This window comes from Tribolium madens, unplaced genomic scaffold (genome assembly GCF_015345945.1).
Source record: "Tribolium madens isolate multiple individuals breed KSU strain unplaced genomic scaffold, Tmad_KSU_1.1 Scaffold_11;HRSCAF=98;Tcas5.2_LG3b, whole genome shotgun sequence".
Lineage (NCBI taxonomy): Eukaryota > Metazoa > Arthropoda > Insecta > Coleoptera > Tenebrionidae > Tribolium > Tribolium madens.
The window spans coordinates 4,490,452-4,516,803 of record NW_025400975.1 but is presented as its reverse complement, the minus strand read 5'-3'; the positions used below and the strand labels follow the sequence as shown (position 1 = coordinate 4,516,803).

The 26,352-nt window shown below is 36.7% G+C and overlaps 1 protein-coding gene across 15 annotated transcripts in view; it reads left to right on the top strand.

The window, feature by feature from the left end:
- LOC123005391 (titin) overlaps positions 1 to 26,352 on the top strand; it is a 124,081-nt gene that overhangs the window by 85,380 nt on the left and 12,349 nt on the right. For 7 of the 15 annotated variants that reach the window (XM_044399181.1, XM_044399151.1, XM_044399143.1 and 4 more), the window contains 3 exons: positions 5,918 to 5,923; positions 7,675 to 8,695; positions 8,915 to 26,296. The exons of 2 other annotated variants lie outside the window; for them this stretch is intronic. In XM_044399181.1, the coding sequence (XP_044255116.1) occupies positions 5,918 to 5,923; positions 7,675 to 8,695; positions 8,915 to 26,296 (18,409 nt within the window). Of the gene's footprint in view, positions 1 to 220; positions 8,696 to 8,914; positions 26,297 to 26,352 lie in introns of all 15 variants that reach the window. 6 more of the 15 variants (XM_044399242.1, XM_044399127.1, XM_044399119.1 and 3 more) reach the window with 4 other exon arrangements.

Here is a 26,352-nt window from a genome sequence, read left to right as displayed (position 1 = left end):
TAGTGCAAAACGCAACTAAAAGCTGAAATGTAAATGTAGCAAAGCTAACTCGAAGCATGGCATTTAGTGTCGCCTGCTTTATTTTTCTCTAGGTGAGTAGAACTTTCTCATACACTATGCTTAGACAACGCACTCATGCCACTATTCACTCCAGCTTCGGCATGAAAATCTCACACTAATCTGTTAGACAAACATCAAACAATCATACAAACACTTACAGAAATCGTTGAAATTGAAGCAGAACGCAGCATCAAAGGCACCACACAACACGATGACAAGCTCACAATTACTGAATTGCCCGTTGAACAACCAGAACTTGAGTCCGTTGCGCCTTGGCGCAGGAAAAAAGAGCAAAAAGTCGAGGTCAAACGTCGCAAAGATATTGAAATTGAGGAAGAAGAGGAAGAAGAAGCGGAAAAAGCAATCGCTGGTCGCAAAATTAAAGCACATAGGCCCAAAGTTGGCGAGTATGACATGGACGAGGAAGAATACGATGAAATTGTTCCTTTTGATGCCACCAAACAACAACAAATTCCTCTACACACTTCAGCAGTCTATTCAGAGACGACCCCGTTAGGTCTTGTAGCTCAAATCAAACCTGGAGATGTAGTCGAATCGAAGGCTAGCGTCGATCTTTTAACACACTCTGCTATTATGGAGCATCAAATCCAAGCTGAGGAAAAGGAAATCATAGGAGAAAAAGTCACTTCAGCGAGTTTCGTAGCCAAAAAATCAATCGATACGCGTGAGGCTTACGAAGTCAGCGAACAAGATGTGCAAAGCATCCCTGGTCACTTCGATGGCACTTTCCAACCAACTTTATCAACAGCTTTCCCTAAATTTACCTCAAATAAAAGTATCTCAATTCAAGAAGTACAACTCGCAGACACGTCCTCGACTATCACTAAAGAGGACGCAAAAGAATTCAAAGCTGAATTTTCACTACTTCCCCAAGAAGCCAAAGGGGTTTCCGAAGTGGAAGTTTCGCAAAAAGAACAAAATTTAGACGAATTTACAATCCCCAAACCCAGCCAAGCCACTGGTACTTTCACAACGAAAGAGAGCATCAATATCGAAGAAATCTTCCAGGGAGTCAGCGAAACTGAGCTCGATATAACCAAACCAACGTCAGTTAAAGGCAAAGTCAGTATTGAAACCAAAGAATCGATCATTGTTGAAGAAATTGAATCGGAAACTAAGCCCGGAAAACATCTTCCAGAAGCTTTCGTTCCCACCGAAATTGCTACTCTTGGAGTCATCCCCCAAAAATCACTAACTCAATCACAAATGGTAGCCCCTGAAACTGAAGGTGAGTACGTCCCTGGACGGCTCCCTCCAACCCAAAAAGCCGATTTCAAAGTCACAACAGGAGAAAGTGTAATTGTTTCTCAAACTTTGCCACAAGACAAGGAAAATGTCTTTAACAAAGCCCCTAGTCCCGAAAAAGCTTCAGCTACAGAGGATTTGATCCTTTCGGAAGGAGTCAGGGTTAGTGTGACCGACTCTCAAATGCCACAAAAAGATATGGAAGAAGATCTACTCCCTAAAGAAGTAGCAAGTGTTGAAATTTTACCGAAAGAAACTTTCTCAACTCAAACTACTCTCGCTGTTGAGAGTGAAGGCCGGTACGAAGTCGGGGATAAACCCAATTATAAAACTGCAGACAGTTCGGTGATTTGTCACGAAGTGACCGATATTTCAATCGTAACGGCTCAAGAGAGCGAAAATGTGCTAGACTTGGGAGAAAAACCGACTGAATTACTTGCCGAAACATCAGTACGGCCTGTAGAATCCTTGACGATTTCGGAAATTCACACTACTGATGTCCCTGATGATTTCACTGATTATCCCAAATTTAAAACTGATACCGCTATTCGAGACATTGAAACTCTCGAAGCGACTCACATCACTGAGACAAATATCAATGAACGGGAGTCGTCATACATCGAGGATAAACCCGAGTTGAAAACCGCTGAAAGTAATTTCACCCGGCCCCAAGACCAGGTAGCAGTAACCGAATTGAATTATTTGGAAAGTGAGAGTAATCTCAAAACTTTTGAAATGCCCGAAAGTCACAAAAGTAAAGCAATTACAAGTCACACTCTCCCCACCGGAATTGTCGAAGAGGTAAATCCTGAGTATAGTGCGAGCAAACTTGACGAAACTGGAATTAAACCTACCCAAGCGGACTTCACCCAAACTCCTCACACCGAAACCATCATTTCACAAGCTATGGTCGGCGAGACTTTCCAAGATCAGGATTATGTGACTCCCGAGGGCAAACAAGCCTCTCTTATTGTCTCACCTAAAGAAAGTTTGAACATATCCGAAGTCTATACTGATGACAAAGAGAAGGAATACATCCCTGGTGAAAAACCAGCAACTCAACAAGCGACTCTAGACATTGACACTCAGAAAGTTGCTAGTAAACTCATCGTCCAGCCTGATGATTCGGCCCAGAAGCTCGAAACTTTGCAACCTTCAACTGTGGTTGCAGAAACAGAACAGGACACACTTGAAAGTGTACAAATAACGCAATGTCAAGCAGCGGAAAAGGAAGTAGACGAGGTGAAAAAAATTGAAATTGAGACTAAGCAAGTCGCTGTTGATTTGACTGAAGCTCGACAAGGGCCAAATGTTACTCAAATTTTCACAAATGAGAGGGAGGAAGAGTATCAAGCTCAACCTCAACCTCAACACGGGTTAGCTCTCCCGAATGTCACTCCACAGGAGGTAATAGTCAAGTCCGAAATTGAGACTGTGGTACATGCTGATGAGATAAAAGAAGAGGAGTTACTGACTGGTAAAGCCAAGAAATATGCAAAACCATTTCAGGAATTGATAGTCACTGAAACCAACGTTGTTGATATTGAGAAAGACTTGCCCAAAGATATAATGCCGTTCAAAAAATCGGCAAATGTTAATATAATCCCAGGCCAGCAATTATCAGTCACTGAAATTGTGACAGATCACAAAGAGCAGCCTTTGGAGGTTTTGAAACCTACAGAATCCCAGGCTAACATCGACGTGACTGAATCCCAAGTTGCCCTTAAGGAAGAAGTAACTCCTGAGATAAGCCCTGGAGATTTCTCCAGAGTATCCCCGGAGAAACAACTCGCCAAAACGGCTCAAGATATCTCACATCCTTTGGTCCAAACCCATTTTACTCCAGGCGAGAAAGAAAGCCTTCAACCTGCTGATGTCAAACCGGACCAAAAGCAAGTCACTGTTGAATTCCTCGAAACCGAGGGTTTGAACGTAACCGAAGTCACTTCAGACTACAAGGAAAAGGCATTAGAGGAAATGACTAAACCAGAGGTGGCTTATGGCGAACAATCAATTTCTTCACACGTAATTGCAACCAAAACGGAAGTCCAACCTGACCACACTATCGATAAATTGACACAACCGGAAGTCACCACAAAACAAGCAACTTGTGACCGTTCCTTGCTTGAAAGTGTAATCACTGGCGAAGTGATGATCCAGGAAAAAGAATCAGACTTTGCCCAAACCAAATTTGATTTAAAATCAGCTGCGGAAGATTACACTCTTGGAGAGAGTGTTTCAATAACTTCTGTCACTACTGCAGATAAGGAAAAAGATTTTAAGGAGAAAGAACGCGAGTTTGAAACCGCAGCCCCAATTTTGTTGCCCCAAGACGAGGTCCAGGTTGGGGAAACCATCCCAGGGGATACTCTCGGGGATTATGATAGATCGTCACCTACTCGGGCCACAGCTCTTAAAACTCAATCGGAACTACAAAGTATTATCAATCTGGAGGCTGTTATCGGAGAATCTGAAGGAGAATTCACTAAAGACACAAAACCGGAGCAAAAAACAGCAGGTGTTGAGTTTGAGGAAACTAAAACAGCCCTGATTACGGAAACCTTAACTGTCGATAAAGAAAAAATGTATGAACAAGCCGAAACTGCAACTTCTGGTCAAGCTTCACTAAGCTTCGACGTTCAACCGGTTGCTGAAACTAACATTGTAGTTGCTGAAAACATCACTAAGGATGTGGTCGAAGTTTTGCCACTCTCAGCTAAAGCAAACGTCGATCAAACTACTTTAGAGAGTGTTATCCAATCCGAATCACTGGTCCGAGACAGTGAAACTCCCTTTGATCGAACTCCTTTTGATTTAAAAACCGCAACTATTGCGTTTAGAGAAGATACAGGAGTTGTGATAACACAAACTGACAGTAACGAGAGTGAAACAATTCTCAAACCCGGAGAAAAACCCGAAGGTAAACACGCAGCTCTAGGCCTTGAGACCTTAGAACTCGTTATAAAAACCGAAACCGGAGTCAATGAAACCTTCAAAGACTTGGAAATACAAAATCCGGAAACGGTGTCAGCGCAGTCTGAATTTTCAGCTTTTAAAACCGCTGTTAATCTTGAAACTGTCCCTACGGAGTCAGATACACCTCTTGAAATTTCTAAAACCGAAACTAAAAATGTTGTAATTTCGGTCAACGAAGGTCAAAGTGTGATTGTGCAAACGGTTATGACTAACGAAGCTGAAAAAGAGTTTGTGAAAGAAACGACTGATACGAAAATTGCTGAAGCTAGTTTCGCTGATATGAAAGCCGTTGCTGCAACCTGTCAAACCCAAGCTGATTTATGTATCGGGGATTTGAAACTTGATATTAAGGATACCACAACTGCAATTTCTGAAACAATCCCTTACAATATCGTGACTCAAACTGAACAAATTGTAATCGATAAAGAGGAAACGTTTGAAAAAGGAGGAAAACCGAGTGAGGTTATCGCTAGTGTTAACGTTGAACCAGTCGAAGGAATTGCTATTTCTGAGGCTACGTTGGGGATTAAGGAAGACACATTTGTTCCTCTTGTTTTACCATCGGAGAAAGTCGCAGTTAAAAGCATCGATGTGACTCATAAAGTCGCGGAACAGACAACAGTAGACTCGAGTGCAGATATTGGGAAGTTTGAAAGTACCAAACCTGAAACTCAGCAAGCTTCTGAGAATGAGGAAGCTCTTGCTAGTTTAATTGTGAGTGAAAGTGTGACTGAGGAGAGAGAATCCGAATTTGAGGGTAAATTTAAACCGACCACTAGTAAAGTAAATGTCTCTTTAGAAGAAGGAAAAAAAGTTGTAGAATCAATTGAGTCTGTGACTCACGATAAAGAAGGTTTGGTCAAAGACTTCGACTTGCCTAAAACCCAAAAAGCCACAAGCGGGTATGACGCAAAACTCGTCCCAGAACAAACACAAATTCAATCCGAAAGCGTACCTGGGGAGTTGGTACAAGAAATACCATCGACATCTACAGCCTCTATTAAACACACAACTCACGAAGTGTTAATCCAAACGGTACCACTTATCCAAGAAAAAGAACAAAGCTTTGACCAGAAGCCAGACTATGTGACTAAGAAAGCTGAAATTGAAATCGAAGAAGGCAAAATAATCTCAACTTCTGAAATTATCCCTGCTGAAAGGGAAAGTTTGTTGGAAGAGCAACGCAAACCGGAAACCACAAGTGCCAGTATTGACGTCATCAGCAATATTTCAATGCAAGCCTCCGAGGTTTTAACCAGTATGCAAGTTGGTGATTTCGTTCCTGAAAAACCAGGAACCGCGTCTGCTGTTCCTGAACAAAACGTTCTGCAAAGTTTGACTCAAGCTGTAACTGATGTTATGGATACTTTTGGGCAGTTTGAAGGTACTTTTAAACCCACCACCAAGAAAGCTGACACCAAAGTTGATGTTTTAAGTGAGATTACCACTAGTGAAACATACACAGAAGCTCAAGCCGAAGAATTTACTAAATTTGAGGCCAAAACTGAGAAAGCCGTAGCCGAGTACGATGCCACTAGGAAACCACTTCAAGCTTCGGAGGTACTTGTCAGTGAAAATGTTGGCGATTTCCAACCTGAAACCAAAGAACCGGTAGTCGGAAGTGTGACTCAGGGAGTACTAGAAGGGGTGATTTCATCAGAAAATATTGTACACGAAGCTGAAAAAGGTTTCGATAAAACACCCGACTTTGATACCAAGAAAGCAACACAAGTGTTTGATGAAAAATCCTCAATAAACATTACTGATATCACAACACAAGAAAATGAAAGGGAATTAGTGAGCGACTTCACTAAAGAGGAGAAATTTGGAATTTCCAACATTACCTCTGACTTAACCACTAGTTCTAAATCAGAAGTACTACTCCATGAACACATTGGAAAATTAAAAACCGAAAAACCAAGCACTGAAACGGCTGAAATCAGCGAAAGTACTTTGCAAAGTGTTATAATTTCGGAGAGAACGGTCCAGGAAACGGAAGTACCGTTCGACAAAACCCCTATTGAGAGCAAAAGAGGCGACTTATCGATAATTCCGCAAACTCCAGTCTCAATTACTGAAATCACAACAACTGACAAAGAATCTGAGTTTGAGAAAACACCAAGTTTCAAAACAAGCACAGCCGAAAAGTCGATCAGTCCTCAAGAGGTACCCCAAATACAGGAAACCACGGTTCAAGAAGCTGTAACTTCTTTATCTACTGAAATACCTGATAAAAGTAAAGCGCAACAAGAGCATGTCCCTCACAGCACAGTCAGTATTACTGAAATCACCTCAAGCGAGAAAGAAGGCGATTTTAAACGTCTTGAAAAGCCGTCAACACAAATAGCAGCTTTCGAGTTGGAAGAAACCAGGAGCACTGCTTCCACAGCCCAGGTTGTGACCGACGAAAAGGAAGAAATGTTTGAAGGGACTTTCAAATTCAAAACTTTGAAAGCGGACAAAAGTGTTACATCGCAGGAAGCTCCTTTGATTGAGGAAGTAACAACAGAAGAGGATTTAGGAAAATTGAAAACTGACATCCCTGATAAAGAACAAGCTCTTGGGGAGCACATTCCTCACAAAACTGTCAGTATAACTGAGATAACTTCTACGGAAAAAGAAAGTGATTTCAAACCTGGCGATATGCCGGTAACTCAGTCTGCTGAACTGGAATTAGAAGAAACAAGAAAAACTGCGTCAACTGCTCAAGTTTTGACTCAGGAAAAAGAAGTTTCGTTTGAAGGAACTGTTAAATTTAAGACTTCTAAAGCTGACAAAACGATAACACCTCAGGAAGTTCCAATTATCGAAGAAGTAAGAACAACGCAGGATATAGGAAAGCTGAAAACTGAGATTCCAGAAAAAGGGGAAGCTTTGCAAGAACACATCCCTTACACAAGTGTCAGCATTACTGAAATAACTTCAACTGAAAAAGAAAGTGGGTACAAACCCGGAGATAAACCTGCAACCCAACTGGCCGAGTTGGAATTAGAAGATACAAGAAAAACTGCGTCAACTGCACAAGTCATTGTCCAAGAAAAAGAAAGCGTTTTCGAGGACAAAATCTCTTTCAAAACCAGCAAAGCCGAGAAGACTATCATCCCACAAGAAGCTCTAGTAATTGAAGGGGTGACTTCAGTGGGAGACATGCCCAAATTTGAAATCAAAGCACCTGAACAAGAACACGCCTCTCAGGAACACATACCTCACTCTACAGTGAGTATAACTGAAATAACGTCCACCGAAAAAGAGCAAGATTTCAAAGCGGGGGATAAACCACTGACCCAACTCGCAGAATTGGAGTTGGAGAAAACACGAAAAACTGCCTCAACAACTCAGGTTATTACTCAGGAAAAGGAAGCTACTTTTGAGGAGAGTCGTGTTAAAACGACCACTGCTGATAAGACAGTGAGTCCTCAGGAGGCTCCTCAGATTGAGGAGACTCGAATTGAGGAAGGTTTAGGGCGTTTTACAACCGAAGTACCCGATAAAGGGGAAGCTTTACCGGAACATGTTACACACTCAACTTTGAGTATCACTGAAGTGACTTTGACTGAGAAAGAGGGTACTTTTAAACCTGGCGATAAACCGGTCACTCAGCTGGCGGATTTAGAATTGGAAAAGACGCGAAAAACGGCTTCGACTGCTGAAGTGGTAACTGAGGAGAAAGTGAGTACTTTTGAGGAGACTTCTCCAAAGTCCTCCAAAGCTGATAAAACTGTAAGTCCTCAAGAGGCACCTCAAATTGAGGAAACAGAAGTTCAAGAAGGTTTGAGTAAATTTAAACCCGAGGTGCCTTCAAAACAACTAGCCGAGTTTGATTTGCAAGAAGGCAGAAAGATTGGTCAGAAGAGCCTTGTAAAAACTTTTGATTCATTTGAGGAGTTTACTGAGACTGTCCAAGAAACCAGACGAGCTTCACAGGCAACTATTCCCTTAGAAGGGTTAGTACAAAGTGAAGTCACCGTACAAGGTACTACTGAAAAAATTCAAAAAGAAGAAACTAGCTTTAAAACTGCTAGTGTTGATATTTTGCTCAAGGAAGGTTTAACTGTGACTGAAGTTAACATTCAAGGGCAGTTAGGTAAAGAAATTACTGAAGGCCTTGCAAAAGAATCAACAGCGCAAGAAGAAATCGTCCATCGTCCCGTTTCAGTGAAAGAAGAAACGGTTCCTCTTCAAACAAGTGATGTATTTACGACTGAGAAACCTAAACTAACGAAAGCTCAAAGTGACTTGACCGAAAAACACGGACTCATAGTTACTGAAATGAAAACAACGGGCGATTTGGAGTCAATAGACGTGGAAAAAGCATCATCAAAGACGGTTAAAGTAGTTTTGGAGGATGTCGCGAGTTTGGAAATTAGCGAAGTTCAGTTACAGGAGAAAGAAGGTGAGTTTTCCAAGCAGCGACTAAAACTAAATGAAATAAAATAAAAAAATCAAATAAATAAAATTTGAATCAACCATGATAAAAGGTGGACCGTGCCTAAAAGAAAAGATTAAACCTCTAACATCTCACATTACTCCTATAAACAAGCAAACACGAAACAATTAACACAAAGTATGCACACAATGTTCTTCTTTATGTAAACACAACTGTCAATTACAGGTCCGTTGGATGAAACAGAACCACACAAAACACGAGCCAGAGTTACACAAACCACATCTCTAACCCAAAAAGCAGAGCAACACACATCAATTATCCAAAAAGATGACACACCTCAGCTCCATACAGAGGAAACACATGAAATTATTACCAAATTTAAATCTGTACCAGATAGTGATGAAACCACTCAAATCATTACTAAAAAAACTATTATCAAAAAACGCGATAAGAAAGCAGAGGAAGGTGATGTTATCATTGAAGAAGTTTTGGATGAAATTGCCCCTGAAACAGAAAAAATTAAACAAAGTCCTCTTATTGAAGAAATCGTTGAAGAAGAGGTAAAACCAGAAGTGCTTGAAGACACCGAAACAAAAACTGTAAAGATTCAGAAGAAAATTAAGAAGAAAAAAGTGATTGAAGACACACAGGTTGTAGAGGAAGAAAAACCGATCATTCAAGAACTCCCAGAAGAGGTACAAGAAGTCGAAGAAGAAGTGGATGGAAAAGTCACTAAGAAAATAATCAAGCGAAGAAAGATCAGAAAGCGTAAAGGTAGCAAACAGGAAGATACTGAAATAGTTACAGTAGAACAAGAAGGACAAAAGCCTGAAACAACTGTCACGATTGAAGAAATCGAAGTGCCTGAAGAATTAGAAGAAATTCCTGAATTTAAACCTGAAATAGCACATATAGAAGAAACACCCATTGAAACACAAATTCTGAAAATCACAACGCCAGATGGTAAAACCAAAACCAAGACTGTAAAACGAAAAGTTTTCAAGAAACGTAAAGGTGGAAAACAGGAAAATACGGAAATTGTTACAGTTGAAGAAGAAGGTCAAGAACCTGTTACTACAGTTTCAGTTGAAGAATTGCCAGCTGTTGAAGAAATTAAACCTGAATATGTGGAAGAACTACCAAGTGAAGTTCATGTAACGGAAAGTGTAACTGAAGAAGGTAAGACTAAGAAAACAGTAGTTAAAAAAATTAGGCGTCGCAAAGGTGACAAAGAAGAAGAAACTAAAATTGTAACCGTAGAAGAAGAAGGGAAGAAACCTGAAACCACTGTTTTAGTTGAAGAAATTAAAGAGCCCCAAGAACCGGAGATCGAAGAGAAACATAAAAAGAAGATAATTAAAAAGATTAAACGAAGGATCGGAGATAAAGAGGTTGTTGAAACTATTGAAGACGAGAAACTCGAAATAGAAGAAATACGCGAATTTGAACCCGAGAAAGTATCCACTGAAATCGAAGTGGTTAAAAGTGTAACAAAAGATGGGAAAGCCGTTAAAACAACAATCAAAAAAATTAAAAAACGCAAAGGCAAGAAAGAAGAAAGGACTAAAATTGTCACTGTTGAAGAAGAAGGTAAAAAGCCTCAAACCTCAGTTACTGTTGAAGAGGTTGTTATGCCTGAAGAAGTTGAAGAGTTGCCTGAATTTAAACCTGAAGAACAAGTTTCTACTGAAACTTATGTTACTGAAACAATTACCGAAGAAGGTATACCTAAAAAAACAACAGTTAAAAAAATTAAGAAACGCAAGGGACGTAAAGAAGAACAAACTGAAATTGTGACAGTAGAAGAAGAAGGTAAGAAACCGGAAACTAAAGTTGCCGTTCAAGAAATTGAAATACCGGAAGAAGAAATAAAACAAATTCCTGAATTTGAACCAGAAAAAGTTTCAACAGAAACAGAAGTCGTAGAAACTATCACAGATGAGGGTAAACCTAAGAGAACTATAATAAAGAAAATCAGAAAACGAAAAGGTGAAAAAGAAGAAAAGACTGAAATTGTTACTGTAGAAGAAGACGGCAAAAAGCCTGAAACAACTGTTACGGTTGAAGAAGTACCAGTTGAAGAGATTCCAGAAAAGATTTTAACAGAAACTGAAGTGATTACAACAGTTACGAAAGAAGGTAAACCCAAAAAGACCGTAATTAGAAAAATCAAAAAACGGAAGGGTGGAAGAGAGGAGCAAACCCAAATTGTCACCGTTGAAGAAGAAGGTAAAAAACCAGAGACTACAGTAACAGTAGAAGAGATTCCAGTTCAAGAAGCAATTGCAGAAATTCCTGAATTTAAACCAGAAAAGGTGTCGACAGAAACTGAAGTAATTGAAACTGTTACAAAAGAAGGTAAACCTAAGAAAACCATAATTAAGAAAATTAAAAAGCGTAAAGGTGGCAAAGAAGAACAGACACAAATCGTGACTGTTGAAGAAGAAGGCAAAAAGCCTGAAACTACAGTTACAGTTGAAGAAATCCCGCTTGAGGAAGCAGTTGAAGAAATACCGGAATTCAAAGCAGAAACAGTTTCTACCGAAACACATATAAGTGAAACGATAACTGAGCAAGGTAAACCTAAGAAAACAATTATAAAGAAAATTAAAAAACGTAAAGGAGAGAAACAAGAACAAACACAGATCGTGACTGTGGAAGAAGAAGGCAAAAAGCCTGAAACAACAGTTACAGTTGAGGAAATTCCAGTTGAAGAAGCTTTTGAAGAAATACCCGAGTTTAAACCAGAAAAAGTTTCCACAGAAACTGAAGTGATTGAAACTGTTACAAAAGAGGGTAAGCCTAAAAAAACTATAATCAAAAAGATAAAGAAACGTAAAGGAGAGAAAGAGGAACAAACCAAAATTGTAACAGTTGAAGAAGAAGGTAAACAACCTGAAACTACAGTTACAGTTGAAGAATTACCAGTTGAGGAGGGAGTTGAAGAAATCCCTGAGTTTAAACCAGAAAAGATATCTACAGAAACTGAAGTGATTGAAACGGTTACAAAAGAGGGTAAACCTAAAAAGACAATAATCAAGAAAATTAAGAAAAGAAAAGGTGGAAAAGAAGAACAAACCCAAATTGTTACTATTGAAGAAGAAGGAAAGAAACCTAAAACAACAGTTACAGTCGAAGAAATTCCTGTTGAAGAAGCTCTCGAAGAAGTTCCTGAATTTAAACCAGAGAAAATTTCCACAGAGACTGAAGTAATTGAAACTGTTACTAAAGAAGGTAAGCCTAAAAAGACTATAATCAAGAAGATAAAGAAACGAAAAGGAGGGAAGGAGGAACAAACTAAAATTGTAACAGTTGAAGAAGAAGGCAAAAAACCTGAAACTACAGTTACAGTTGAAGAATTACCAGTTGAAGAGGGAGTTGAAGAAATCCCTGAGTTTAAACCAGAAAAGATATCTACAGAAACTGAAGTTATAGAAACTATTACAAAAGATGGTAAACCTAAGAAAATTGTAATAAAGAAGATTAAAAAACGTAAAGGTGACAAAGAAGAACAAACCAAAATTGTAACAGTAGAAGAAGCAGGTAAAAAGCCGGAAACTACAGTCACGGTTGAAGAAATTCCGTTCCAAGAAGCAACTGAAGAAATAATTCCTGAAAAACTATCTACAGAAACTGAAGTTGTTGAAACAGTTACCAAGGACGGTAAACCTAAGAAAACAATAATAAAGAAAATAAAGAAACGTAAAGGAGGAAAAGAAGAACAAACTCAAATTGTAACTGTTGAAGAAGCAGGTAAAAAACCGGAAACTACAATTACAGTTGAAGAAATTCCCCTCCAAGAAGCAACTGAAAAAAGAATTTCGACAGAAACTGAAGTAATTGAAACTATTACAAAAGAAGGAAAACCTAAAAAAACGATTATTAAGAAAATTAAGAAAAGAAAAGGTGGAAAAGAAGAACAAACACAGATCGTAACAATTGAAGAAGAAGGTAAGAAACCCGAGACAACAGTTACAGTAGAGGAAATACCTGTGCAGGAAACAACGGAAGAATTACCTGAATTCAAGCCTGAACAAATTTCGACTGAGACTTTTGTTACCGAATCAGTTACTGAAGAAGGTAAACCAAAGAAAACTATTGTGAAAAAAATTAAGAAACGTAAAGGAGAAAAAGAAGAAAAAACAGAAATCGTAACTATTCAAGAAGAAGGCAAAAAGCCTGAAACGACTGTAACAGTTGAAGAAGTACCGGTTGAGGCAATTCCAGAAAAAATTTCAACAGAAACTGAAGTAATTACAACAGTAACCAAAGAAGGTAAACCTAAAAAGACCGTAATAAGAAAAATCAAAAAACGAAAGGGTGGAAAAGAGGAGCAAACCCAAATTGTAACCGTTGAAGAAGAAGGTAAAAAACCAGAGACTACAGTAACAGTAGAAGAGATTCCAGTTCAAGAAGTAGTTGAAGAAATTCCTGAATTTAGACCAGAAAAGGTCTCGACAGAGACTGAAGTAATTGAAACTGTCACAAAAGAAGGTAAACCTAAGAAAACCATAATTAAGAAAATTAAAAAGCGTAAAGGTGGTAAAGAAGAACAGACTCAGATCGTGACTGTTGAAGAAGAAGGCAAACAGCCTGAAACTACAGTTACAGTTGAAGAAATCCCGGTTGAGGAAGCAGTTGAAGAAATACCGGAATTCAAAGCAGAAACAGTTTCTACCGAAACGCATACAAGTGAAACAATAACTGAGGAAGGTAAACCTAAGAAAACAATTATAAAGAAAATTAAAAAACGCAAAGGAGAGCAAGAAGAACAAACACAAATCGTAACTGTTGAAGAAGAAGGTAAGGAACCTCAAACTACAGTTACAGTGGAAGAAATAAGTGTACCAGAAACTATAGAAGAAAGTCACAAAAAACCAAAAGTAAAGAAAGCTAAAAAACTTAAAGAGGAGAAAGAAGAACCTGAGAAAATTCTTTTTGTACCTACATTAGCACAGAAAAAGAAAGAAGAAGATGAGGATCTTCTTGAAATGATTAAAACTGAACTTCTTAAAAAAGCTCTGGCACATGAACTTCCTGAAAAGAAACCTGAAGAAGAAACTGTGGAAACACATGCGACGGAAACTGTAATGGAACAAGGCAAACTTAAGAAAACTATTGTTAAAAAGATTAAAAAGCGTAAAGGAGGAAAAGAAGAACAAACTGAAACCGTAACAATTCAGGAAGAAGGTAAAACACCCGAAACAACAGTTTGTCTCCAGGAAATTGATATTCCCGAAGAAGTACAGGAAATACCCGAGCTTAAACCTGAAACTCTTTCTTCCGAAACTTACGTATCGGAATCTGTAACTGAGACTGGTAAACTTAAAAAGACTGTTGTAAAGAAAATTAAGAAACGTAAAGGAGGTAAAGAAGAACACACAGAAATTGTCACTGTAGAGGAGGAAGGTAAAAAACCTGAAACTATTGTTACTGTAGAAGAAATTCCAGTTGAAGAAACTAAACCAGAGCAAATTTCCACAGAAACTGAAGTAATTGAAACTGTTACTAAACAAGGTAAGCCTAAAAAGACTATAATCAAGAAGATAAGGAAACGTAAAGGAGAGAAGGAAGAACAAACTAAAATTGTAACAGTTGAAGAAGAAGGCAAAGAACCTGAAACTACAGTTACAGTTGAAGAATTACCAGTTGAGGAGGGAGTTGAAGAACTCCCTGAGTTTAAACCCGAAAAGATATCTACAGAAACTGAAGTTATAGAAACTGTTACAAAAGATGGTAAACCTAAGAAAACTGTAATTAAGAAGATTAAAAAACGTAAAGGTGACAAAGAAGAACAAACCAAAATTGTAACTGTAGAAGAAGCAGGTAAAAAGCCGGAAACTACAGTCACAATTGAGGAAATTCCGTTCCAAGAAGCAACTGAAGAAATAATACCTGACAAAGTATCTACTGAAACTGAAGTTATTGATACGGTTACCAAAGAAGGAAAACCTAAGAAAACAATAATAAAGAAAATCAAAAAACGTAAAGGTGCAAAAGAAGAACAAACAGAAATTATAACTGTTGAAGAAGAAGGCAAGTTACCTGAAACAACAGTTACGGTTAAAGAAATACCATTAACTGAAGCAATAGAAGAAATTTTACCTGAAAAAGTATCAACTGAAACTGAGATTGTTGAATCAGTTACCAAAGAAGGGAAACCTAGGAAAACTATTGTAAAGAAAATTAAGAAACGAAAAGGTGACAAAGAAGAACTTACAAACATTGTAACTGTTGAAGAAGAAGGTAAACAACCGGAAACCACAATTACAGTTGAAGAAATTCCCTTCCAAGTACCTCAAAGTACTACAGTAAGTGTTACAGAAATCGAAATTCCAGAAGAAATACAACAATTACCTGAATTTAAACCTGAAAGTGTTTCTACTGAAACACACGTAATTGAAACAGTAACTGAGGAAGGCAAACCTAAGAAAACAATAGTGAAAAAAATCAAAAAACGTAAAGGAGACAAAGAAGAAAAGACAGAAATTGTAACTGTTGAAGAAGAAGGTAAGAAACCTGAAACTACTGTAACGGTGGAAGAGTATGAAAGGCCTGAAGAATTACAACCTGAAGAGCCTGCACATAAAAAACCTAAGAAGAAAATTAAAAAACTAAAGGAACCCAAAGAGGATACAGAAGAACCGGAGAAAATACTTTTTGTTCCGACTTTAGTACAGAAACAGGAGGAAGAAGAAGGGGATGTCATAGAAATGATTCAGACGGAACTACTGAAAAAGGCAATAGCTCACAAATTACCTGAAAAGAAACCTGAAGAAGAAATTGTTGAAATGCATGTTACTGAAACTTTGACTGACGAAGGTAAACCAAAGAAAACAATCTTGAAGAAAATTAAAAAACGCAAAGGTGCCAAAGAGGAAAAAACTGAAATATTAACTGTTGAAGAAGAAGGCAAAAAACCTGAAACAACTGTAACTGTTGAGGAAATCCCAATTGAAGAATTAACTGAAGAAATTCCTGAGAAAATTCTAACTGAAACTGAAGTGACAGAAACCATTACCGAAGAAGGTAAACCGAAAAAAACAATTATAAAGAAAATTAAGAAAAGGAAAGGTGGCAAAGAAGAACAAACTCAGATTGTAACTGTGGAGGAAGCAGGTAAGAAACCTGAAACAACAGTTACAGTAGAGGAAATTCCAGTGGCTGAAGAAATACCGGAAGAGCAACTTCTTACTACAGAAACGTACGTAACAGAAACTATAACCGACGAAGGCAAACCAAAGAAAACAGTTACAAAGAAAATCAAGAAACGTAAAGGCAATAAAGAAGAAACAACAAAAGTCGTGACAGTTGTGGAAGAAGGCAAAAAACCTGAAAGTACAGTTTTTATTGAAGAAATAGAAATTCCTGAGGCTACAGAAGAACTTCGTGAAAAAGTTTCAACAACTACTGAAATAGTAGAAACTATTACTGAAGAAGATAAACCAAGAAAAACTATTGTGAAGAAAATAAAGAAACGTAAGGGTGATAAAGAAGAACGAACAGAAATCGTAACAGTTGAAGAAGAAGGCAAAAAACCACAGACAACAGTTGCAGTTGAAGAAATTGAAGTTCCCGAAGAAATCGAAGAATTCAAACCAGACATCATTGAAGAACTTCCTGCTGAAGTGCAAGTTACCGAAACCATAACTAAAACAGGTAAACCTAAGAAAACTACTGTTCGAAAATTGAAGAGACGTAAAGGTAGCAAAGAAGAAAGAACAGAAATTGTAACTGTAGAAGAAGTAGGTAAGAAACCAGAAACAACCGTTACAGTCGAAGAAATTGACGTTACCGAAGAAGTGAAAGAAATTCCGGAAATTAAACCTGAAGAACCAAAATACATTGAAGAATTACCTGTTGAAGTATTCGTTACTGAAACCATAACAAAAGAAGGTAAGCCTAAGAAATCAACAGTTAAGAAAATTAAGAGACGCAAAGATGATAAAATAGAAGAAACGAAAGTAACAAGAATAGAAGAAGAAGGTAAAAGACCTGAAACCACTGTTCTGATTGAAGAAATAGAAATACCAGAAACAATCGAAGACATTCCTGACTTTCAGCCACAAAAAGTCTCTACCAAAATACAAGTAGTGGAGACACTAACTAAGGAAGGTAAGCCCAAGAAAACAATCACAAAGAAAATAAAGAAACGTAAAGATGGTAAAGAGGTAAAGACCGAAACTGTGACAGTAGAAGAAGAAGGGAAAAAGCCTAAAACAACAGTTATTTACGACGACTTCGAAGTACCTGAAGAACTAGAAACAGAAATAGTTGAACCTGAAAGAGTAGACCACATTGTTGAGTTACTTGGTGAGATCCAAGTAACGGAGACCGTAACAAAAGAGGGTAAACCTAAAAGAAAAGTTGTTAAAACAATTCGTAGACGTAAAAAAGGTAAAGTAGAAAAAACAGAAATTGTGACAGTAGAAGAAGAAGGCAAAAAACCTGAAATGGAAGTTTCTGTAACTGAAATTCCAGAAGAACAAGAACTGAAACCTCGAGAAGCTGATTATGTTGAAAAAGTACCAGTGGAAGTACAGGTAAGTGAAACAGTAACTAGAGAAGGTAAGCCTAGAAAAACTATAGTAAAGAGAATCAGACGACGTAAAGGTAACAAAGAAGAAAAAACAGAAGTAGTAACTGTAGAAGAAGAAGGTAAAATACCTGAAACTTTTGTTTCTGTTGAAGAATTAGAGATACCTGAACCAGAAAAAGTTTCAACTGAAATTCAAATCACTGAAACTAAGACCAAGGAAGGTAAGCCGAAAAAGACAATTGTAAAGAAAATCAAAAAGCGTATAGGTAATAAAGTTGAAAAAACTGAAATGGTAACAGTGGAGGAAGTAGGTAAAAAGCCTCAAACAACCGTCTCAGTTGAGGAAATTGAAGCACCAGAAGCATTAGAAGAAATACCAGCACTTGAATATAAAAGTGCTGATTTTGTAGAAGAAACACCTGCAGAAGTGGAAGTCAAAGAAGCGGTAACTAAAGACGGCAAACGCCAGAAAGTTACTACTAGAAAAATCAAGAAAAAGAAAGGTTTGAAACAAGAGAAAACCGAAATTGTAACAGTGGATGAAGAAGGCAAACCACCTGACATAACTGTAACTGTGGAAGAAATTCCATTATTGGAAGAAACCATTAAGCCTGAAAAACCTATTGAGCAAGTGCCTGTGGAAGTAACTGTAACGGAAACGGTAAGTAAGGAAGGTAAGCCAATAAAAACTATCGTGAAAAAGATTAAGCGACGCGTTGGAAACAAAGAGGAAAAAACAAAAATTGTAACAGTGGAAGAGGTAGGTAAGAAACCACAAACAACGTTTTCAATTGAGGAAATACTAATACCTGAAGAAGTTGAACCAATACCTGAACAACCTGCTATAATTGAAGAACTCCCTACTGAAATTAAAGTAACTGAAATAATTGGAAAAGACGGAAAGTCTTCAAAGAAGATCGTCAAAGTGCGACGTTTACGAAAACGTAAAGGTAGTAAACAAGAAGAAACTCAAATTGTAACAGTGGAAGAAGAAGGCAAAAAGCCAATGACTTCTGTAACAGTGGAAGAAATTCCTGTTCCAGAATTTGTTCATGAATTACCCGAAATGAAAACAGAGGAAGCAGTGTTTTTGGAAGAATTACCCACAGAAATTAAAGTTACTGAAACAGTAACTTTGGAAGGAAAACCCAAACAAAAAATATTCAAAACTCGAAAAATACGAAAACGCAAAGGTAGCAAACAGGAAAATACCGAAATTGTGACAGTTGAAGAAGAAGGAAAGAAACCACAATTTTCTGTACTTGTTGAAGAGATAGACGTGCCTGAAGAAGTAACACAAATTTTACCACAAGAATCTACTTATATTGAGGAATTACCAACAGAAATTAAAGTTACAGAAGTGGTATCAAAAGAAGGTAAACCTAAGAAGAAAACGGTCAAAATTAGAAAAATCAGAAAACGTAAAGGCAGTAAACAGGAAGATACAAGTATTGTAACAGTTGAAGAAGAAGGAAAACCCATTGAAACTTCTGTAACTGTTGAAGAAAGTGAAATTCCTGCAAACATACTAGAATTCGAAGAAAAACCTTCGGAAGGCATTTTCATTGAAGAGTTGCCACAAGAGGTTCAAATTGTCGAAACTATAACTCCTGATGGTAAAACAAAGAAACAGAAAATTAAAAAACGAGTTATTTGTAAAAGAAAAGATGATAAAGAAGAAAAAACTGAAATTGTAACTGTAGAAGAAGAGGGTAAACAACCTGAAACTACAGTTACGGTGGAGGAAACAGAAGCACCGCTTAAGTCCAAAAAGAAGAAAGTTAAACAAGTACAAAAACCTAAAAAAGAAGAACCTGAAGACAAAATTCTGTTTGTACCAACTTTGGCCGAAAAAGAAGATGAAGAACCAATTGAAGTTGAAGAGGTTTTAGATATGATCAGAACGGAACTCTTAAAAAAAGCAATAGCTCATGAACTTCCTGATTTCCCTGAAGGGGAAATTACTGAAATACCTCAGTTTGCTGCAACAGAATTGCCGGAAGAAGTTCTACAAGTTGAAGAAGTCGATAAGAAAGGAGTACCTGTTAAGAAGACTATCAAGAAACGTACAATCAAAAAGAAAAAAGGTGACAAACTTGAAATTACGAAAATACAAATAACTGAAAAACAAGGAGAAAAACCTGAAACAATTGTAACTACTGAAGAGGTAGATGAAGATGACAAAAATTATCAGCAGCCAGGAGTACCAATAACTGAGTTACCGGAGAATGTTGAGGTTATTGAAATTAGCACTAATGATAAAACTCCAAAGAAAAAGGTTACAAAAAAGAAAACGTTAATAAAAAAAGTGGGACCAAAAGTTGAAGCTACTGAAATTGTGACCGTACTTGAAGATGATAAACCTCCTGAACAAACGGTTACTGTAAAAGAATATCCGCAAAAGCCGAAGAAAGTTAAAAAGGCAAAAAAAGATAAACCCAAGACTCATGATGTTGAGAAAGCAAAGCCTGTACCTATGAAATTAGAAATTATTAAAATGGAGCCGATTAAAGTAAAAATCGTTACAAAAGAAGAAATACCACTTCTTAGTCAATTGAAAAAACCTAAAGCAATACCAAAGAAACAAACACAAAAAGTTACTTTCCCAAAAATTCGTCTTACTAGCAGAATAGTACGAGTTACTTTCCCTCCGGAAAAAGAACAAGAACAAAAACCAATCATTACTGAACGCAAACGTGACCTAAAAGATCACGGAGAACTCTCACGAAATGTGAAAGAAGCACATGAAGTACTAAAACGCAAAAAGTTTAAAGTAAAAGATATTGAACAATTTATTCCCGATTTGGAAATTCCGGAAGATACCAAACTTCTGGAAAAAGTGAAAACGGACAAAGATAAACCAAAGGATAAGTATGAAAGAAAACCTAAACCTACAGCTGAAGAGGAAGAACAACCCGAAGGGCTTAAAATCGGTAAAGGTAAAGTACCTGTCGATGACAATGAGCTTGAAAAAGTTAAACTTAAGAAAATCCCTGAAAAACTCAAAGAAGAAGTACCCGAACAGCCTGAAAAGCCAAAACCAAAATCAAAACCAGAATCAGTGCCAAAATCTGAAAAACCAGACGAAGAACGTGACAAGATTAAGTTTAAACCATACGATATTGATTTGCCCGAAACTGAGTTAGAGAAACCTGAAAAATTCGATTACGAAAAGGACACAGGCGAAAAGGATCATAAAAAAGGTAGATATAAACCTAAAAAGAAAGATAAACCTAAACCTGAAACAGAAGAAATTGAAATAATCAAAGGAAAACCAAAAGAAAAATCTGATGATGAAGAAAAGGATCTTAAATTGAAGTATAAACAAAAACCTAAACCGGAGGAAGAACCGGAAACGATTAAACTGAAACCTTGGAAGAAAGATGCAGATGATGAGGTCACTCCTGTCAAACTATCAGATAAAATTAAGTTTAGAATACCAAAAGTCTCATACATCCAGGAAGAACCCGAGAAAGAGGAAGTTATTGAAGAAATAATTGACAATAAGCCTAGAAAGAAAAGAGTAAAAAAGAGAGTACTTAAGAAAGATTTAGATAATAATACACGAGAAATAACCGAAATCGTAACGGTACAAGAAGAAGATAAAAAACCAGAAACAACAATAGTGACAACTATTGAACCACTGATAGAAGAACTTGTGGAACCACTGAAAGTAGAAAAGAGAGTTGTACCAACAATTGTGATTGAAATGCCTGAGGAAATGAAAGTTACTGAAGTGAAAACCGAGGAAGGTAAACCTGTGAAAAAGGTTACTAGAAAGAAAGTTATTAAGAAACGAGTTGGTCCCATTGAGGAGGTTATTAATATTGAAAGCACCGAAATTGAAGGAAAAGAACCGGAAACATTAGTTACCGTTGAAGAGATTATTTCTGACGACCTTCCAGAGCTTTATGAAGGAGTAATTATTGAAGAACTTCCAGAAAAAGTTGAAGAAATAGAAACAGAAGTCAGAGGTAAAATCAAAAAGAAAAAGATCAGAAAGCGGGTTTTTAAGAAAGATGATGAAGGACAGAAAGAGATAACAGAAATTGTTTCTGTTGAAGATGAAGAAAAGCCTGAACTTAGTGCGACTATAATAGTACCCGATGAAACTACTACTTTTACGATAGAATTTCCGGAAGATATTGAAGTTTCTGAAGTAAACAAAACGAAAAAGATTAAAAAGAGAAGAGTTATTAAAAAACAAATCGGTCCAATGCAAGAAATTACAAAAATTGAAACTGAGGAGATGGAGGGCAAAGAACCTGAAAGTACAGTAACTATTGAAGAAATAATTGCGGATGAAATTCCTGAAATAATAGAAGCTCAACCTGTTAAGGAGTTACCAGAAAAGGAAATAATAGTTGAAGAAGAAATTAAAGGAAAAATCAGAAGGAAGAAAATTAGAAAGAGGGTAGTGAAGAAAGATCTTGAAGGTAAACAAGAAATTACTGAAATTGTTACCACAAAAGAAGATAATAAAGAACCCCAAACAAGTGTTACAACACTTGTGTATGATGTTTCTTCTAATGAACTTTTGACTGAAGAAATAACAGAACCTCTTGAGCCTCAAAAACGTAAACCAATAAAAGTTACTCCGACAATTGTAGAACTTCCGGTAAAAGTAACGGTAACCGAAGAAAAATCAAAAAGAGGACCATCTAAGAGAGTAGTTAAGAAAGTAAGAACTATCAAAAAACAAATAGGTCCCATACAAGAAATAACAAAAATTGAAACAGCCAAAGAAGAAGGCAAAGAGCCAGAAACAACAGTTACAACTGAGGAAATAATAGCTGATGAGATTCCAGAAATTATGGAAGCTAAACCTATTGAAGAACTACCTGAAAAAGTTGAAGTTATTGAGGAAGTTGTTAAAGGAAAACTTGTAAAGAAGAAAATCAAGAAGAAGGTAATTAAGAAAACAGATGATGATGGAAATCAGGAAATTACACAAATTGTGACAACAGAAAATGAAGATAAGAAACCAGAAACAACTGTTACAACTTTCATTGCTGAAACTAGTTCATTGCTACCTTTGGAAGAAGAAACAAAATCATTCAAACCTGAAAAGAGACCGAAGAAAAAAATTAAACTAAATGTAATTGAACTTCCAGAAGAGGTTAAAGTTACAGAAGTAGAAACTAGAAAAGGACCTAAAAAGAAGGTTACAAAAACCAGAGTTATAAAGAAACAAATAGGTCCAATTGAAGAAATAACTAAAATTGAAACAACTGAAGAAGAAGGTAAAGAACCAGAAACCACAATTACTGTACAAGAATTAATTTCAGACGAAACTCCTGAAATTGTTGAAATCATACCTATTGAAGAGCACGAAAAAATCGAAGTGATGCATGAAAAAGTGGGTGATAAAGTAAAAACAAAGAAAATCAAGAAACGAATTCTTAAAAAAGTTGTTGATGGCAGGCCTGATGTTACAGAAATTGTTACAGTTGAGGAAGACGACAAAAAACCTGTAACCACTGTCACCAAATTGCACAATATTCCAGAACTCAAAGAAGAAATTGTAAAACCGTTTAAAACTGAAATGAAGAAACCGGAAGAAGTCAAGCCTGTCACTGTTGAATTACCGGAAGAAGTCACTGTTACAGAAGTAAAAACAAAGAAAGGTCCTGTTAAGAAAGTTGTGAAAACTAAACTAATTAAAAAACAGAAAGGTGATGTGCAAGAAATCACCAAAATTGAAACTACCGAAGAAGAAGGCAAAGAGCCAGAAACAATAGTCAAAATTGAGGAAATTCTTGCTTACGAACCACTTGCTTATGAAGAAGCTAATGTGATTGAAGAATTGCCAGAGAAAATCGATGTTATTGAAGAAATAGTCGGTGGCAAAATTAAAAGAAAGAAGATCAAGAAACGAGTTCTTAAAAAAGATAAAGGTGAAAAACAAGAAATAACTGAATTTGTTACAGTTGAGGAAGAGGGTAAAGAACCTCAAACCACTGTTACAACTTATGATACTTTAACACAACCTTTGGAAGTTGCCGAACCTTACGAATCCGAAATCACAAAACCGAAAAAAATTAAACCAACTGTTGTCGAACTACCAACGGTCACAATGACTGAGGTTACCGCAATAAAGGGAAAACCTATTAAAAAAACCGTTACAAAGAAAGTTTTTAAGAAACAAACAGGACCTATAGAAGAAGTTACTAAAATTCAAACAGTTGAAGAAGATGGTAAAGAGCCTGAAACCATTGTTACAATTGAAGAAGTAATTGCCGAAGAATCTCTTCCATTTGAAGAAGCTATAGTTGTAGAAGAATTACCGGAAAAAGTTGAAGAAGTTGAAGAAGTCGTACGTGGAAAAATTAAGAAGAAGAAAATTAAAAAGCGTGTCATTAGGAAAGACGAAGACGGTAAACAAGAAATTACAGAAATTGTTACTGTTGAGGAAGACGATAAAAAACCTCAAACCACTGTTACAACATTGATTCACGATTTGTTACCACTTGAAACCTTTGAAGAAACTTCTGAATTCCCAAGGCTGAAAAAGAAGAAACCAAAGAGTATTAAACCAATTATTGTAGAACTTCCAGAAGTCAAAGTTACAGAAGTTGATGTCAAAGAAGGAAAACCTGTCAAGAAAACAGTTACTAAAAAAGTAATTAAAAAACAAATCGGTCCTATTCAAGAAACAACAAAAATTGAAACGGCTGAAATAGAAGGTGAAGAGCCTGAAACCACTGTTACAGTTGAAGAAATTATTGCGGATGAGTCTCTTCCGCTAGAAGAAGCAACAGTCGTAAAAGAGTTACCTGAAAAAGTCGATATTGTCGAAAACGTTGTGGATGGAAAAATTATAAAGAAGAAAATTAAAAAACGTGTCATCAAAAAAGATAAAGATAATGGCCAACAGGAAATCACACAAATTATTACAGTTGAAGAAGATAATGAGAAACCACAAACTACTGTTACTATGTTAATTCATGATACTTCCTCCACAGAACCTTTAGAAGAAGAAACAGAAAAATTGAAACCTGATAAAACAAAATTGAAAAAAATTAAACCCACTGTAATTGAAATGCCCGAAGAAATTAAAATTAGTGAAGTAAAAACTGAAGAAGGCTTACCAGTCAAGAAAAAAGTTACCAAGAAAGTGATTAAAAAACAAATTGGGCCAATTCAGGAAGTTACTAATATTGCAACTATTGAAGAAGAAGGTAAAGAACCTGAAACAACAGTCACTGTTGATGAATTTATTGCAGATCTTCCTGAATTAGCTGAAGGTACAGTAGTTGAGGAATTACCAGAAAAGGTCGATGTCATTGAAACTGTGGTAGGTGAACAGATTCAGAAAAAGAAAATCAAAAGACGAGTCATAAAGAAAGATAAAGATGGTAAAAAAGAGATAACAGAAATTGTGACTGTTGAAGAAGACGATAAGAAACCTCAAACTACAGTTACTACTCTCATTCACGACATTTCTTCTGAAGGACCTCTTGAACAAGAATCCTTCATTTCTTTCGAACCTGGTAAAAAACAACCTAAAAAGGTTAAACCCATTACTGTTGAATTGCCTGAAGAGGTCAAAGTTACTGAAATTGTGACTCAAGAAGGACCAAAACAAAAAGTTACTAAAAAAAGAATTATTAAGAAACAAATTGGTCCAATTCAAGAAATCACCAAAATTGAAACAGCCGAAGAAGAAGGTAAAGAACCTGAATCCACTGTTACAATTGAAGAAATTATCTCCGACGAAACACCAGAATTAGTTGAAGCTCAACCTGTTGAAGAAGTAGAAAAGGTTGAAGTTTTTGAAGAAAAAGTAGGTGACAAAGTTAAAACTAAGAGAATCAAAAAGCGTAGAATAACTAAAAACATTGATGGTAAACCTGAAATTACAGAAATTGTTACTGTTGAAGAAGATCATAAAAAACCTAAAACAATTGTCATTAAATCTCATGATGTTTCTTCAACAGATCTTCCGCTTGAAATTATTCAACCTTTTGAAGTTGAAAAAACAAAGAAGAAGAAAATACAACCATTAACTGTAGAGTTACCGGAAGAAGTAACAGTAACTCAGGTTATCACAGAAAAAGGACCAGTTGAAAAAGTGACCAAAAAACGAACTATAAAAAAGCAAATCGGTCCCCTGCAAGAAATAACGAAAATTGAAACTGTCGAAGAGCCAGAAAAATTGCCTAAAACTACTGTCACAATTGAAGAAATTGTTTCTGAAGAAGTATCAGATATAACTGAAGCTAAACCAGTTGAAGAATTAGAAAGGGTTGATATTGAAGAAAAACTTGTTGACGGTAAGAAGAAGAAAATAAAGACCAAAAAGAGAGTAATTAAGAAAGACGTAGATGACGGTAAGCAGGAAATAACAGAAATTGTTACAATTGAAGAAGACGATAAGAAACCACAAACTTCTGTCGTTACTATTTTACACGATAGTTCTGTTATTGAACCACTAGTGGAAGAAATACTTAAACCATATAAACCTGACGAAAAGAAACCTGAAACCGCTAAACCCACTATAGTAGAATACCCTGAAGAAGTCACCGTTACTGAAATAACAACTCAACAAGGCAAACCCTCTAAAAAAGTTACAAAGAAAAAGGTTATTAAAAAACAGATAGGTCCAATTGAAGAAATAACCAATGTGGAAACTACTCAAGAAGGTGACAACGAACCACAAACCACAATAACGATTGTCGAAATGGTTCCGGATGAACCTCCAAAATTTATCGAACTTAAACCAACGGAACAAATTCCGGAGAAAGTTGAGATAACTGAGGAAGTAGTCGACGGTAAGGTCAAAAAGAAGAAAGTTAAAAAACAAATCACCAAACGCGAGAAAGACGGTAAACCAGAAATAACCGAAGTTATAACCGTTCAAGAAGATGACAAATTGCCACAAGTAACCGTAAATATTTACACGTCCGACAACAATTTCACAGAACCACTTCAACTCGAAACTGTCACAGACTTCGATCAAACACCTGGTATACCACAACGTATTACTCCCAGACTGACACATCACACAACCACAAAAACCATTACAGAAGTACACACCCTAGAACATACACAGGAAACACCACTAGGTAAGAAATACAGTTCCTCTTACCCACACTTTCAATACTTAATCTCTAAATACACT